Source organism: Fundulus heteroclitus, chromosome 19 (assembly GCF_011125445.2).
Source record: "Fundulus heteroclitus isolate FHET01 chromosome 19, MU-UCD_Fhet_4.1, whole genome shotgun sequence".
NCBI lineage: Eukaryota > Metazoa > Chordata > Actinopteri > Cyprinodontiformes > Fundulidae > Fundulus > Fundulus heteroclitus.
This window is the reverse complement of record NC_046379.1, coordinates 15,408,377-15,424,218: the sequence shown is the minus strand read 5'-3', so window position 1 is coordinate 15,424,218 and position 15,842 is coordinate 15,408,377. Positions and strand designations below refer to the sequence as shown.

The 15,842-nt window shown below is 38.4% G+C and overlaps 1 protein-coding gene across 1 annotated transcript; it reads left to right on the top strand.

Moving 5' to 3' along the window:
• Nucleotides 1-2,050: 2,050 nt before the first annotated feature.
• lck (LCK proto-oncogene, Src family tyrosine kinase) lies at nt 2,051-15,781 on the top strand. The gene is made up of 8 exons (XM_036150949.1): nt 2,051-2,069; nt 2,139-2,288; nt 2,377-2,529; nt 7,163-7,342; nt 10,732-10,808; nt 13,726-13,879; nt 14,007-14,138; nt 15,075-15,781. Exons 1-8 carry the CDS (start codon nt 2,051-2,053, stop codon nt 15,269-15,271), a joined length of 1,062 nt encoding a protein of 353 aa, XP_036006842.1. The 3' UTR covers nt 15,272-15,781.
• Nucleotides 15,782-15,842: the final 61 nt, after the last annotated feature.

Genomic DNA, 15,842 nt, shown 5'->3' with positions numbered 1-15,842 from the left:
ATTTCCCATACCCCACTTCCTGTTTGCTTTTTATTTATCTGTTTGAGAACAGTTTCATGTTACTATTAAAGACCCTACTTACCCCTTGAGACTTGCATTTACCCCTAAGTATTAAAATCTGCTTTCAAGTTGCTAGACATTCGTGTTATCTGGTCTTAAACATTATTTGTCCCCTTTTTCTAAAGATTTTTCCAAGATTTTCATTGGGAGCTGAGCTATTTTATCTGTTTTCTATCAAACAACACACCTTAATTAAGGTTAATGGGTGCTTTGTTGAAAACAGTCACAATTATAAATTCGGTTCAAATTTCTTTAGTAAAATCATCACATTTCTTGATTATTTTTGTAAAAAAAATACCCACTATAACGCAGCTAGAGGAACAGAAAATAGCATTTTAGCACCAAGAGGATTCCTCAAGAATCAGGTCCTGTGTCCATTTGTGCTTTACTTCTTTCATTTTCTCAGGAAATGCTTTACGATACCCTGACAGTCAGTCAGGTGGGTGTATGCCTTGAGAGAAAGTCAAAAGAAGCCATCAAACCTGAAATTAGAGATGGTTTACACTTTTTTAAAAAAAAAAATACTTATATATTTTTTGCAAATTTTTTCATCTAAAGTATAAACTTACAGAGCTGCTACCGATGCTATATCAAAGCTAGCTGTAGATAACCATAGATGGCTTGAAACGTTTATGTTAGGTTGGCCACAGTTTAGCAGGGTTAGCCACACACCAACCATCTAACACTTTGAAACAATATGAAGACACCATCCAGTGTAGACTGACAATCCAATAGACAGACCAATATAACGAATTGGGGCTTTCCACAGCAAGATTTCACGCAAGATTGCATTTTACCCAAAAGAAAAAAAATTATCGTTTTGTGAGTAGTTGGGCTGATGATGCCACAAGACGCACAACAATCAGGCTAATCATCTGGCATTAGCATACGCTGGGGAAAACTAAAGATTTGTAACAGATTTTGGTTAAACTTTAAACGTTTTAATCGGAGTTTGACCCCAATGAGCCTCGTTAGGCTCATTAAAGGTCTGTCCCTCCGGGGATTATTTCAAGAGGTGGCTGGTGATGCAGCAGCTCTGCAGGAAACATTTTAATTTAGGATCACCAAACCGGATCTTTTTAATGACAGCTAGGATTGAAATAAGCATTGAGGATTTTTATCAATAAAATCTGACCAGGACAGTCTTAGACTTAGACTTAGACAAACTTTATTGTTATTTTGTATGCACAGAGTGCGTACAGAACGAAATTTCGTTTGCATGCAGCTTGAGAATTTCAGTGAATTGCAGTGGATTTCAGAATAAAGTAACTTTGCAGGATAATAAAGTAACTTTGCAGGATAGTAAAGTAACTTTGCAGGATAAATAAAGTAACTTTGCAGGATAGTAAAGTAACTTTGCAGGATAGTAAAGTAACTTTGCAGGATAATAAAGTAACTTTGCAGGATAGTAAAGTAACTTTGCAGGATAATAAAATAACTTTGCAGGATAAATAAAGTAACTTTGCAGGATAAATAAAGTAACTTTGCAGGATGTAAGTAATTGCAGGAATAAATAACTTTGCAGGATAAATAAAGTAACTTTGCAGGATAAATAAAGTAACTTTGCAGGATAGTAAAGTAACTTTGCAGGACAGTTCCAGGATAAAGTGCACAGTGATTTCACAGTACAGCAATTGAGATTGGGGCTTTCCAGTTGAGTTTGCCCTGCTCTGCTGTACATTATTCTTGCAAAGTTTTCCTGAAATCTATGAGATACTCTCACAAATGCCTGAAACGTTTTGCAGCAGCACTACAAAATATGATTAAAAAACATTCAGATGAATTGGACTGAAAATGTAACCAAAAAAAATATGATAATTTTCTTTAGTCACCAGAAGCACATGAGCTTGCTTTTGGGAGAGCAGGGATATGAAAACGAAGGAAAACTGACCATGAAATGAATCTGATTGATTTAAAAAAAAATGTCTGGCTTGTGGCTTTAACTTTCTTCACCTACGCAACCTCTAAAAAACAATGTTTTTAGCAAACTATGTCTTTAACCCTGCTGGGTACTTTAACCCTAAATTTGTCATTCATCTGCCTCACGTTCTCTCCGTTCCTCCTTAACGCCGCTCCAGGGTCGTACTCGTTATCAGTCCGGGATCTGGACCACAACACAGGGGAAGGTGTGAAGCACTACAGGATCCGCAACATGGACAGTGGAGGCTTCTACGTCACAGCCAAGATATCCTTCAACTCTCTGAAGGAGCTCGTCCAGCATTACTCCCGTATGTATGCCTGTGAAAGGGACCAGTCTACATCTCTGATCGCTGAGGAGTTAAAATGTTCATTTCTGCTGCATGTTGTGTTTCCCAGGTGAAGCAGATGGATTGTGCACAGTCCTGGTGAAACCCTGCCAGTCCAGGGCGCCGCAGAAGCCCTGGTGGCAGGACGAGTGGGAGATCCCCCGGGAGTCCCTGAAGCTGGAGCGCAGGCTCGGAGCAGGGCAGTTTGGAGAAGTCTGGATGGGTAAGTTGTTTTTCTGTTTCCACGAGATTGAACTTGTGTACTCAGAAGAATTGTGTGCAGATACATCACATGTGAAAATGCCCGGTCTGGTTGGGAGCTAGACTGCGCGCCTGCCAAGAGCCAGAGCTTTTCTGCAGCGTGTGCAGAAGAGTTTCCTTCGGCTCAGTCCTAATTGTAGGCTTGTTTGAGCTGCTTAAAGAAAGAATGATGTGTGGTATTAACCCTGACGTACAACACTGCCCCAAATACTCGTATCTCACTTTTTGATGAGCTCATGGATCTTTAAGACTTGTTTCCTAACAAGACTTTGAAACTGATCCTGCAGCGTGAAGTTAAACAAGAGGGGCTAAACGTTTTGATCGCAAGCACATCGGTTAGGCCACAACCTCATTATCATTCAATTGAATGGACAATTTCCCCTCTAGTTTCCATTCTCATTTGCCAGCACCATTTAACCTCCCAAACAGACCACTGAACAAAAGCTAAACATCGCTAACCATGGGACTTGCCCTCATTCCGCCGCCACTTTCTGTTCCCAACATTGCTCTGCATGAAATCTGGGCTCTTTGTTTGTTTGTACACCGTCATCCAAACGAAATGTTTACCGTACTGACGCCAGTGGACACGAGAGCATCGACATACCTCCGCTGAATACATTTGGTAAACAGTTCGCCTAAAAAAATATAATTGTAGGGAGGGCAGTGCCTTGCAAAACCTTTTGTACTCCATGAGATTTTTTATATTTTTTCAAGTTCCAACCAAAATGCTTTAATATATTTTGGGGGGGAGGGTTATGTTACTGAGCAACACAAAATAATGCATAATTGTGAAGTGAATGGACAATGAGGTTTGGTTTTAAAAAGTTTGTACACACGTATTCTGCCTCTTTTATTCGTTTACCTCCGCATGAAATGCAGTGCAACCAGTTGCCTTCAGAAGTCAATAACACCCTGAACGCACCATGAAAAAAAAAATGGTGTAAGCAGCATTATACTAATTACGAGGCAATAGAATAAATTCTTTTGTGAAAGAAAGAGGTTTGCCTGGTTGTCAAATATATGTATACCTTAAACATACAGCCAGAACTACAATTCAGTGGTTAGGTCAGAGGATATTTCTCAGTTAAAATGACAAGGACCTGGATCTGCTGGACCTTTTTGGTGGAACTTGAAGACTGACATTCACAAAATCTCTTTAGAAACAAAGCATGTTGGTAGTGACATACTCCAAAAAGGATTTGAAGCTGTAATTGCCACAAAAGGTGGTTCTGCAAACTAAAATCAGGGTTGAGGGTGAATACATGCAAAAATGCACGCCACACTTTTAAGATTTAATTTGCAAAACAAAATTTGAAACTTTTTATCATTTTCCATCCACTTCAAAATTATACATAATTGTATCTATCTCCAAAACCCCCCCAATAAAGTACATTAGAGTTTTTTGTTTGCTACATAAGAAAATCGGGGGAAAAAAGTTCAAGGAGTATAAGGACTTTTGCAAGGCACTGCACGCGATAGCCATCAGTGCATTACAAAAAGAAGACAAAAGAGACAGAGGAATGCTTTCATTAGTAGATAAAGATTTGTTCCCTCATCGCTATATGCTTCACGCTTGGCGTTTCATGTAAAAGAAAGAACAACCTGGTTGGTTATGGCTTTGGTTGAGTACATGCTGGGGAGTGCTGTGGAGAGCCAGTCTCAATGTCATGTGAAACTGTTATTAAAACAGCAAATATTTGAGCCAAGCAATGGTTTACGGTCATCATATGATGAGTAGATGCTTTTAGTTGTACATAAATTGGCTTAAACCACAGTGGATATTATTGGATGAATGAGACGGGCAACATTTTTTAGGCTTGAACCAAACCTAAATGGGGTACAGAGAGCTTTTTAACCCATGTTTGTGCATTTGAACTAAATGTATTAAAAATACGTGTTGAAGAAAAGGGTATTAATATTTTAAATTCCCTTAACTATGGAAGGCCAAAATCAAGAATCAAATCAAACATTTTTTTGTTGTTATCTTGTGATGCCATAATGAAATTTTGGTGCCACACAGGATCAAACAAAACCCGCAGACACAACAACTCTTGTTTTCACTTTTTTTTTTTTTTGATTGCAACAGCAACAGTTCCTGAGAAGCTTAAAGCATGCAAATAGTCCTTAACATTTGATAAAAGGTTCAAGTCAAAACGACAGATAGCTGTCTCTTTACAGAAAATATTGATTTCTGTGCAATTGCATGAATGTATCAGACGAACGATCACTGAGGAGTTAAACAGCGTGCAAATAGTCATTATCAAACATTCACATGTTCAGGCTGAACGTCCAAGTAAATGGATGTTTGAGACAAAAAGACCAGTTGCAGTCAGTTTACAGGATGAGGCGAAATACTGTGCATTAATTTCAAATCTTCATGTTACACAGCTGTGCAATTTCCTTGAACACCCAAACATTCCCTGAGAAAATAAAAAGTGCAAATAGACTTCAGCGTGTGAGAGACAGTGTGAATAATTCTTATTGGATCAAGAACCTGGCCAAAAGTCCAAGAAATAAACAATTAGCTAAATACCTTTTTATAAATCTAATTATTCAAATATCTTTATTTAATCGATTAAAAATGTAACATTTTAATTCATGATATGATAACACGTAAAATTTTAAAAAAATTACTTCGGTATTTGTTGAATTATTTTGCACCTCCTGAGCTACACTGTGAAACAATTTGAACTTTTACTATGACAATTGCTTTTCTTCCCCACTATTTAAATGTTCTCAAGAAAAAAAGTAGGCAGGTTCAAATATTGGACTAAGACTTTATTATTAATAGTGCTGGAAATGATCTTTGAGAGTACCAAACAGCCTTTCTAAATGTCGTGTTGGGCTTCCTGTGTTGCTTGTTGAAGAACTCGTTTAGCTGCACGTTATTTCTATGAAATGTATTCTATGAAGTCCAGTTTGCATGATTCAAGATTAAAGTTTGATTTATATTTTATCTACTTATCTTATTTTTATACTTATATTTTTCTGTCAGGAAAGAAATTTTATCAGCATCATTCAAATAGTTGTTGGATGCGATGCTGAAAATGAAGCCAGCTGATTTTGTCATGGTTATAATTTGGAGGAAAAACAAAGGAAGCTACAAAGTTGTTGTTTTTTTTTTTTTACTTGACTGAACACTTTTAAAGATCTACTTGCTTTGCACATAACGTTGAGTGCATTTCCCCCTCCCCCAGAATAATCTGTTGTGTAAAAATATTCCAGTTTGCTCAGCACTTTACTTTGCTTGATTGATCTGGGCAGAAAGATTTGAAAATTATCTATAGCAAGAATGATAAAGATCACCTTTAAAAGGGAAAAGGAAATTTAAAGAGCCTAAAGGCTTCCCTGAATGTGCTATCGTTTAAAAATCTCCATGATTTTATTTCAAAAATGTTCATGACTTGTTCGGCACCTGTGGTTAGATACTAACTCTTTCCGGTGGAAATACATGGTAAATATATGCAAACATTTCATGGAACATACAAAGATGAAAATTAAAACCATTAACTTATACAAAATTATTGCTGTTCCTCTGTGCTAAGTGCATGGTTTATTTAAGATATAATCAGAACTGAAGAAGTTGACAAACAGCTAATAGTTTCAGGTAATAACAATAATAATAATAACTACTTTAGTTTATGTAAGAAACTTTATGAAATATGAGATGGTTTTTGTACGATTTGGCCTCTGTGACGTGCAGGCTGTTTGTCTTGTATTTCTTTTTTATAGAAACAAAAATGAGCAGAAAATATATGAATTGAGGTGTAAAATGAGGATGTAGATATTGCTCTAATTCAGTCTGGTTTCATTCAAAACTATATAAATGTGTATAAGGTAACTTTTTCCTTCCAGTCTACTTTAGCTGGTGGTTTGTTTTGCATCTGCGTGAGAGCTAACCTGCAGCAACGGCTGTGAAAGGTGTCTAAAACCTTTTCATGGTGAGATACATCACCCTGGAGTGACCTGATTGCTTTTACGTACAGTATAATTAGATGGCTTTTATTATGAATTGGAATGATGGCTGTTTAAACTGAAACAAAAAGTGTTTTTATCAAAGAAAATAACATAAACTAACTGAAGAAGCAAATGGGAAGTTAAAACACAATTAAGTTAAAGCCATTATAACTGGCCATTATTATTATTATTATTATTATTATTATTATTATTATTATTATTATTATTATTATTATTATTATTACTGTTTGCCCTTCTTTTCTTTATAAAGTTACACCATTATGCATAGGCTATCTGCTGTTGTAGATGTGCTGGAGTTGGCTTCACTGTAAATGTGGGGTTGCCTCACTGAATTGCAGATGGGGAAAACTCTGTTGTCTTCTCATTATGAGAACTTTAAACTTTAAAAGTGGGAAGATTTAAAATTTTATTTGTAAGATTTCAAAACTGTCTGCCTCTTTGTAGGCAGACAATCTAATCTACAGAAAACAAATTCCTTGAATTTTCTCTGAATTTTGCTCATTTTCTACAGTTAGATTGAAATTATGATTGGTAGTTTTAACGTTTCTCCTCCACTTTTAGTGTTTTCTTTTGAGCAATCCTTAACAGCCACTGAGACCCAGATGTCCTTCTTTTAGGTGTCTACAACAACGACAGGAAGGTGGCCATTAAGAACCTGAAGATGGGCACCATGTCAGTGGAAGCCTTCATGGCAGAAGCCAACATGATGAAGAACCTGCAGCATCCTCGCCTCGTCCGTCTCTTCGCCGTGGTCACCCAGGAACCTATATTCATTGTCACCGAGTACATGGAGAATGGTAGGTGCCATCAGATCTCATTACAAGAGGAAGCAAAACTTCCTTTAAAGTGGTTTCCTTACAACGACGAATAAAAGAGAACTCCTGGGATACTCATGCTTGCTCCTTTGAAAAAGGTTTCGTCATCTGAAATATGTTTCAGCTTGTCTGAATTAATCATTTCCTTAATCTCCCGCCTCGTTACCATAAAGACACAGTTGAGGAGAGTGAGCTCGGAGCTCGTAGCTTGGAGCGAAGACAAAGGAGCTGTGTTGGCCTGGTGTCATAGATGTTCAGGATTAAACATGTTGATCTGTTATCAGACTCTGGGTGGGAACACATGTTTGAACAAAAGACCAGGCTGCCCTGTGAGTTTCACCCAACTAATGAGTCACAATGCTTTCGCATGAACCCTCCACTCCAGAGAATCGACTTCATGTTAGTCAATCTCTTTTTTTTTTTTTTTACTATTCTGTTTGCGTATGACCTCAGCCATACTGGAAATATAAAGTGTATTCATCACCAGCAATTGAGCATGAAAGCTGCGGTGCGAGCAGGCCTAAGTATGGGAGCTCCGGCCTGTTTACGCTGGCTATTTTTATCTTCTCCTCATTAGGCTCGCTTGTATTCACGGCCTACGTGTTAAAATGTCTCAAAGGACACATGAACATTCTCTTCTTCTTTTCCGGACCTGTCCTGGAAGATTTATTGTGTTTACAGGTGAAAGGGAAGCTTCAGAAAAGAAAGGTCTCCATCATGCTCCGGTGCCATAATTAGTAGTTTTTACAACGGCTGTATGGCCAGCATCCTGTCTTCCTCTTTGCCATTCTTGCCTCAGATAGCTTGTAAGAGCTAACTGATAATTATAAATACCAATAACATAGAGGCATGAAAGCAGTCTGCATGCGGAACAGTTAATGACCAGAATCTGCCTTCAGATGATAGCTGTCACAGATCTTTTCCCTCTTAACTTTCTCCTTAACCCCTAAAGTTTTTGTGATTGTTTTTATTGTGAGGGACGGCGCCGAAATGCACTGAGATTCACTGCATTCACAGACACAACAGCCTTAGAGCTGAAGTGAAAGGCGTGCCTTTGTGTTATCGTTGGTAAACCAGCAGTGCTTTCACATCAGTCAAGCTCTTTGTCCTGGATCTATGTGTGGACAATTGTCTCTTCTGCCGATTCGGTTCACATCCTTATATCAGTTTGTTCAGTTTTTTTTTTTTTTTTTTTTTGCATTACTGAGGTCAACAAAGGAAGAAAATAGCAGGTCTGTACTCCCGGCTTCCCTTTGTGGCCTTGACAAAGAGCGTTGCTCTGGCTCTCAAACTTCAAAAGCAACTTTCCAGACTTAAGCAGAGAAGTGAATGCCTCTTCTTTCCTGGCACAGTCATTCTTCTCAAAGCATTTCCTTTGGTCTGCTTTAGCTGGCCTCCAAACAGAGATATTATTCTGTGCTAGTTATCAGAAAGAGCACGTCAGCTTGACAGATTATGGTCCACTTCCTCCAAGTGTTGTGTTTGCTGATTTCAGGTGCTATTCTGGTCCTGCTCGGTTTATTTATGTCCGTGAGGGAATTATGAAGTTCAAAATGTCATTTGTCTTCTAAATGCAGCATCTTTTTTTCTCTGCTTTCCGTTTACTATAAGTCTTTTATTAACTATGATTAGTTTTTTTAATCTTTGACGAAATTAAAACAGAGAAACATCCTGATAATGATGAAATTGTTAGTGATGTTAGCTAGAAGTTTTAATAACATTGAAAATATGAAGACACCTCCAGGATTTCGGGGTGAAAATAAACTAAGTGAGAAGACTGCAAAAGCCATTAGAATTGATAAACAGCATCACGGCTGATTAAAACATGATTAAAACATGTGGAGCAGCTGTCTAAGCATCACATGTGAAAGAAGACAAAGAATGTTACCAATGAAAATGCATAGAATAATCCTGAGAACACACAGAAAACAACAAAACAAAGACTTAACTTGCAATCTAAAGATTTGACTTGTTTGAGTTTTGGCCTCAAAACCCAACATAATACACTATATTTCAAATAGTGACATATTAAGCTCAATGATTACCAGGGGTTAACTAAGTTCTTGCGCAATTCTTCAAAATAAAAGCACTTCCTTTTTGATTAATTCTGGAATTTAGGAGCAACAGGCGTTCAGAAATGCATAAATACATTTCCAATAGGGTAAATTTTGGATTTCTTTTTACCAGAATAAATTACATCGGTTAACAACATTTTTTTGCCATGTTTAACAAAATTTTATGAAGTAGCTAATTGTTAAAATGTTCTCCTGTTAAATTAGATCAAAGGATAACACAGCACATAATCTGAATTCAGTGCTGTTCAGATCAAATCTGCACTGTTTTGTAAACTAAATAATTTGCGTATGAAAATCTGTGAAATAAACCACATCCCTTATGAGTTTATTTTTTTGAGGTTTTCTTTTTTTAAACTGTAATAAATCTGTGTTGTCCTCTAAGAGCTGATTGGATAAGCAGACAATGTAACACTAAACCAGACAACCTATTTCCTGTCTTCATTTTATAACAACCTTATGAGAGAAGTCCCAGGACAAGATCCCAGACAAGCCCGTTAATATTGTGCAATCACATACGTTTAAAAAAAGCCTTAAACAACACTTCATATAGGAAAACCAGGCCAGCTGCATTGATTAAACTTAAGTGAATACATTAAAAAGAAAATAAGGATAAGAGTCCCAACACAAGTGCACAAACAAAGAAGAAGCCACAGATGTTCCAAGTTTAAGGCCGTCAGGTCTGGGCTCACTTTTTTTGTGCCTCAGTCCAAAACTAACCCTCAAATTAAAACCAAAAACTGAACAAGAAAAGTAGTTTCCAGCTCATCGTTTTAAACAAGAAAAATGCTTTGAGCAGAGCTGCCGCATGCGTGACTGGCTCGAAGATATGGGAAGGAGCAGCCATGGCTTAAGTGACCTGCAACACTCATTTCTAAAAGGAAAAGACCGTGTGGCTTCTTTTCAATTGGCTCATGAAGAGCTGGTGAAACCCCCACTGGTTAGATTTATTTCAGAAAGGTATGAATTCATCAGAAGTTCAAACAGGAAGTTTATAGCTATATCCTGTCACAAAATCTGCAGAGAAGTGAAATAATAAGATTTTAAAGAAACTGCGCAAGTTTAGCAACACAGAATATAGCTTGAAAAGAAAAATTTACCTTTTTTAGCCTTTACACTAAAAACATTTAAGGAGAGCTAAAATCCCCTTCTATTATGACACTGTGAAAATATTTAGAGTTTAATAGACAGTTTTGAAGGTATTATGCATTTTATACAACGTGACTGTAATCCTGTTCGTAGACATTATTGTTCATGCTTCAATTAAAAAAAAAAGGCTAACCGCTTTTCTTTTCACAGGAAGCTTGGTGGACTTTCTGAAAACACAGGAGGGAAGCAAATTATCCACCAACACACTCATAGACATGTCATCACAGGTGAGATACCGCTGCCTTTAACCTTCGGTCCTTCCATTACAATGCTCCTTCCACCTAATTTACCAGATTCCCCTCTCATTCATACCTCCACTTCCTCCCTCTCAGCGTGATCCTTCTGGGCAATAAATCAGCAACTGTATTAACGAGGCTTAAATTCTGCTCTAATCTTGTAATACATGGAGACTTGGGTGGGTTTGTGTGCAAAAAGGCGTGCACGTAATCATTATTGCAAGTCTAGACATTATAGCACAAATACAACCGTCCTTACTGGATTTGAAGTGGACAAACCGGATGAAATTGCAGCTTTTTTCATCTTGCGTTTGTTTTCTCAAGGGTGGCAACCGAGCCAAAATACATTGATCATTCCACGATGACAGAACCTGAAACTATGATCTGCATTGGTTTCGCTCAATGTATTCAGACGGATTTATCAAAAAGGCATTAAAGGAAGAAAACGTTAGAAGGTTTTAAACTGATCTGAATTCTTGTGCTAACTTAGATGGTTAAAAGGAGAGGACTTCCTTACATTTAAAGTGACTGTTTGGTGATGAAGTAAGCGCTCAGTCTGTGAACAGGATGTGTGCTTCAAAGTGTGGGAAGGCAGCAGAGTTTCAGGGTTCTTAGAGCTGTTCTCCTGCATTAACCAGACGTAATCCTAATCTGAGCTAATTCACTGCAGAATTCAGAGAACACAGTTAATTTTACAAAAATGTTTTTCTTTACGCAGGACTAATCTCTAGGGATTTCACACGAGACCCGTGTAAATGTTTGACACTGTTACTTGTCGGTGAAAAACCTTAACTCCATGGGGTACGGTGGGTGTGGGAATGACAAAATCAACCACAGGAAGACAGCCTGAAGTTTCAAAGTCTTACACGGCGAACGACTCTTTATCTCACCAAGGTTAGCTCTTAGACATGTCGGAGCTCGGTAAAAAGATCTACGCTTCGTGCAGAGCGGTGTGGTGAAGGTTGTACAGCGAACGATGCTTTTATGCCAGCCCATCATACACCGACGGCATTTGTGATGAAAGGGTTTCTTAACATCATGCGGTGGCAGATCGTGAAATGTAAAGTCTTGAAGAATCTAACTTTTTTTTTTTTTTGGTAATGTGCAATCTGTAGGAGTATAAAGCAGATTTTCTTGGAAAACAGAAAAAAACTGACATCTTTTTTTCCCAAAATTAATTATCAAAAAAAGGGCCGAGAGGTTTTAACAGGTCTGCGTTAAACACCATGACAGCATTAACACACAGGTTTTGTGATTGCTTTTCAAAACACCTTCAATTTTTTCGCGTCATGTTGCAATCACACACTTTAGAGCCTTTCAGTAGGATTTCGCGTGACAGATCTACCCAAATGACTCCTCAGATGTAAAGTGAGAGTAAAAGAATACATGATTTTAAAAATATTCAGGTAAAAAAATCTGAAAAGTATGACTTTCTTTTCAGCCCCCCAGAGTCAGTGCGTTGTTGCGTCACCTTTCTGTAGTGGCACATGCCTACCGGTTTTGTACAACTAGAAACTGAAGCTTTTGCCCTTTGTTCTTTACAAGATAACTCAAGCTCACTTTGATTAAATGCAGCGTGTGTTTGCATTCATTTTCACATCTAGCCATATATTCTGAAATAAATCTAGGTCTGACCTTGGCCTGGGTCAGCCGTTCAATTTAAGCTCTCGCAGTACGTTTAAGGAAATGCTGGCAGCTGAGCTTCTGTCCTACTTTCGAGGGTTTTGCAGCTGCTACAGTCCCCCCCCCCCTTATTGTATTTAGCTCCATCCATATTCCTATTAAATTTCACCAGCTTCCTTGTTCCAAACCATTCGAGATGCTGATGAGTCTTCAGAGATGTGAAGTGTTTGTTTTCTGCCATATGTAGTGTTTTGCCTGTTTGCCAAAACGCTCAGTTTCTGGCTCATCTGATTGGAGCACCTTCGTCCATGTGCTTGCTGACTACTTCATGACCATTGATAGGCTGACAACAGCATGTCTGGTATTTTTTCGACATTGCTTTATCATTAACTTGTGCCCAGCTAAGAGTTTTCCCGTTAACGCTCCCACCTGAGCTGTGGAGCTCTGCGGCTCCTACAGAGTGACCGTGAGCCTTTTGGTTGGTTGTCTGAAAAATACTCTCCTTTCTGGTTATGGCAGTTTAGCTGAATGTTGATGCTTTGGATTTTATTTAGCAGTTTCAGAGTAAAGGTGACTGATTATAGACATGCACCACACTTTTCAGAATAAATGCAATTATAAAAAACTTGTACCATTTCCCTCCACCTGTGTAACATCCCAACACAGCACATCAACGTGTGTGGTGGGAAAATGAAAAACAACGGTGAAGAAGTTCAGTGTGAGGCGTAGAGCTCAAGTTTGCGGGAAGAACACGTCCTACCCTGACGCCTATGTGAGACATTCCAGCTTCTGTGACGCACACCTTTCCTCAAATACACCTTCACGGTTTAAAACCTGGATGGACAGGCAGAAAACGGTGCTGTCGCTCAGAGACGCTGGGAGGAGAAGTGTTTGGAAATTGTAAAAATCTAGACTCTGTGATCAGGTGTACTGTTACATTTAGTCAGTGGTGTATGGTTTTTATTGAGTCATGTAGTCTTCAAGTTAAACAGAAACTCAACCTCTGAATAGACAAGTCATTTTTCTATCAGATGGTGTTGTGTAACCGCAGCTGTGCACCAGGGTGGAGCACGCCAGCATAGCAAAGAGGTAAAAGGGTGCAAGCAAGTGACCTGGGGAAGTGGTATACTCCCTGGTTTTGGTTCATCTGTCCAGCCGCAGTGCCAACACACACACACACACATACACACACACACACACACAGATCCTCCACAGACATCTATTTCACGATTGGACACAAACGCACTCCCAGAGGGCATTTGTGATAATGTGCTGCTCTCTACAGGTGGCTGATGGGATGGCGTTCATCGAGCGGAAGAATTACATTCATCGAGACCTGCGGGCTGCCAACATCCTAGTTTCCCAAGAGCTCATCTGTAAGGTTGCAGATTTTGGCCTCGCAAGATTAATAGAGGACAATGAGTACACGGCGAGAGAAGGTAGCGAAGACCTTTCAAGAGATAATGGTTTATCTTAATAAAGGCTGACTCAAAATTGCAGTTTTTCTTGACATGTGCTTTCTTTTTTTCCCTCCGAATATGACCCTCCCCCTCATTTTGTTCACAGGTGCAAAGTTTCCCATTAAATGGACAGCACCAGAAGCTATAAACTATGGCACCTTCTCTATAAAATCTGACGTGTGGTCATTTGGGATTCTTCTCACAGAAATAGTGACATATGGACGGATTCCTTACCCAGGTAGCTAATCCTCCTGAGTATATTTGATTTTTTTTTTATGTGTCTTCAACAGATGACAAAAGGAACATCATACACAAGAAACTAACCCAGAGGATAATAACTGAATCTCAAAGACAATACCTACAGTTTTGATTTGTCTATTGTGTAAATATACATTCATTCTCATTAATGCTTTAATAAGTAAAAGCTTTTAAGCTGACCAGTTAACTTGTTAACCTTTAACTGACTGCTATTCAGTGCAGCTGCTGGTTTCTGTTTCCAGCATAAAACTAATTTGTTGTCTCAGCAGTCATTGGATTCACTTTTACAAAAGAGCAGTAGGAAAGCCCAAGGATCTCAGTGCAGATGAGAGACAAACTCATCCGACAAGGATTTGGCTTTTTGGCCACAGTGACAAGAGGAATGTTTGAAAGGGCTAAGAGGAGACATGGTAGTGGCAGTATCATGCTAAAGGTGGCCAAAAATGCTTCAATACGTTGGCCTGAAGTTGCTTGATGTGTGACACCAAGACTACAAACTCTGTGCAATCAGGGAAGGGATATATGTTTGAGTCTGTGTGTATAATTTTGACCGTAGAGAAAATCTTAAGTAAATTCAAGCTTAAGTTAAGCTTGCGTTTAACTTCACTTAAACTGAGGTTTCTTCAACAAATGTTTTTCTATTATGATGGTGAATCCATTATTTCTTTTTTGAAAAAGAACAAAATGGAAGAAATAACAACAAAGGTCCACAATTGAAGACATTGATTAAGCACTATATATGGGGTTATATATTGTTAAGTTACTTCAGAAACAGTTTAAAGGTCTTTTAAAGCATTAAAATAAGGATTTTGCCTGATAAAAGGACATATTTTTACGTACATGCCGTCAGGTGGATATCACCAAATTAACAGTCTTTTATTTATTATAACTGACCGTAATTTTACTTCCTGTCCAGGTATGTCCAACCCAGAGGTGATCCAGAACCTGGAGCGTGGATACAGAATGCCGAAGCCAGAAAACTGTCCCGATGAGCTTTATGACATCATGCAGGAGTGCTGGAGGGAGAGACCAGAGGAAAGACCCACGTTTGACTACCTGAAGCACCTTCTGGAGGATTTCTTCACTGCCACAGAGAGGCAGTACCAGGAGTAGCTGCAGAGCAGAGAAAAAGACCCACAGAGACACACATATGTGTAATCAAACTAATAGCACAACTGGCGATAGTTGATGCTGGATTTTTTTTCCTATTTGCTAGAGAAGTTAGGGGTGGGAACTGGGACGATCATCATAAGAGTACTTTGTGCATCAAACTAATCCAGAAAACATTTGCAGTAATCTCTGAAGGAAACGTGCGAGCAGGAGAGAGGAATCCTGCTGGTTGAATAAACGGGGAAACTCAGTGCTGGAGCTGAATAAACAGCTGCTCTCCTGGTGCTTTTACAAAAAAAAACATGTAAATAACTGCTTGAGTTGAATTTTTTACCTGTGCATCATAATAGCGGTTTAATTTACAGTAGCAAGCTTTTTGTGAATGTTTGTGTATTAAGGCATAAAACGAGCCACTGTTTGACTGAATAGAGTTGGGAAGCATATTAAATACAAAGACGGTACTTTATGGATGTTTTTTATTTTATTATAAAGAATGAATGTCTAATCCGTAAATACCGAAAATGTATTTTTTTGAAATTAAGTGATTAGTGTGCTGTCAGATACAGTTTTATAT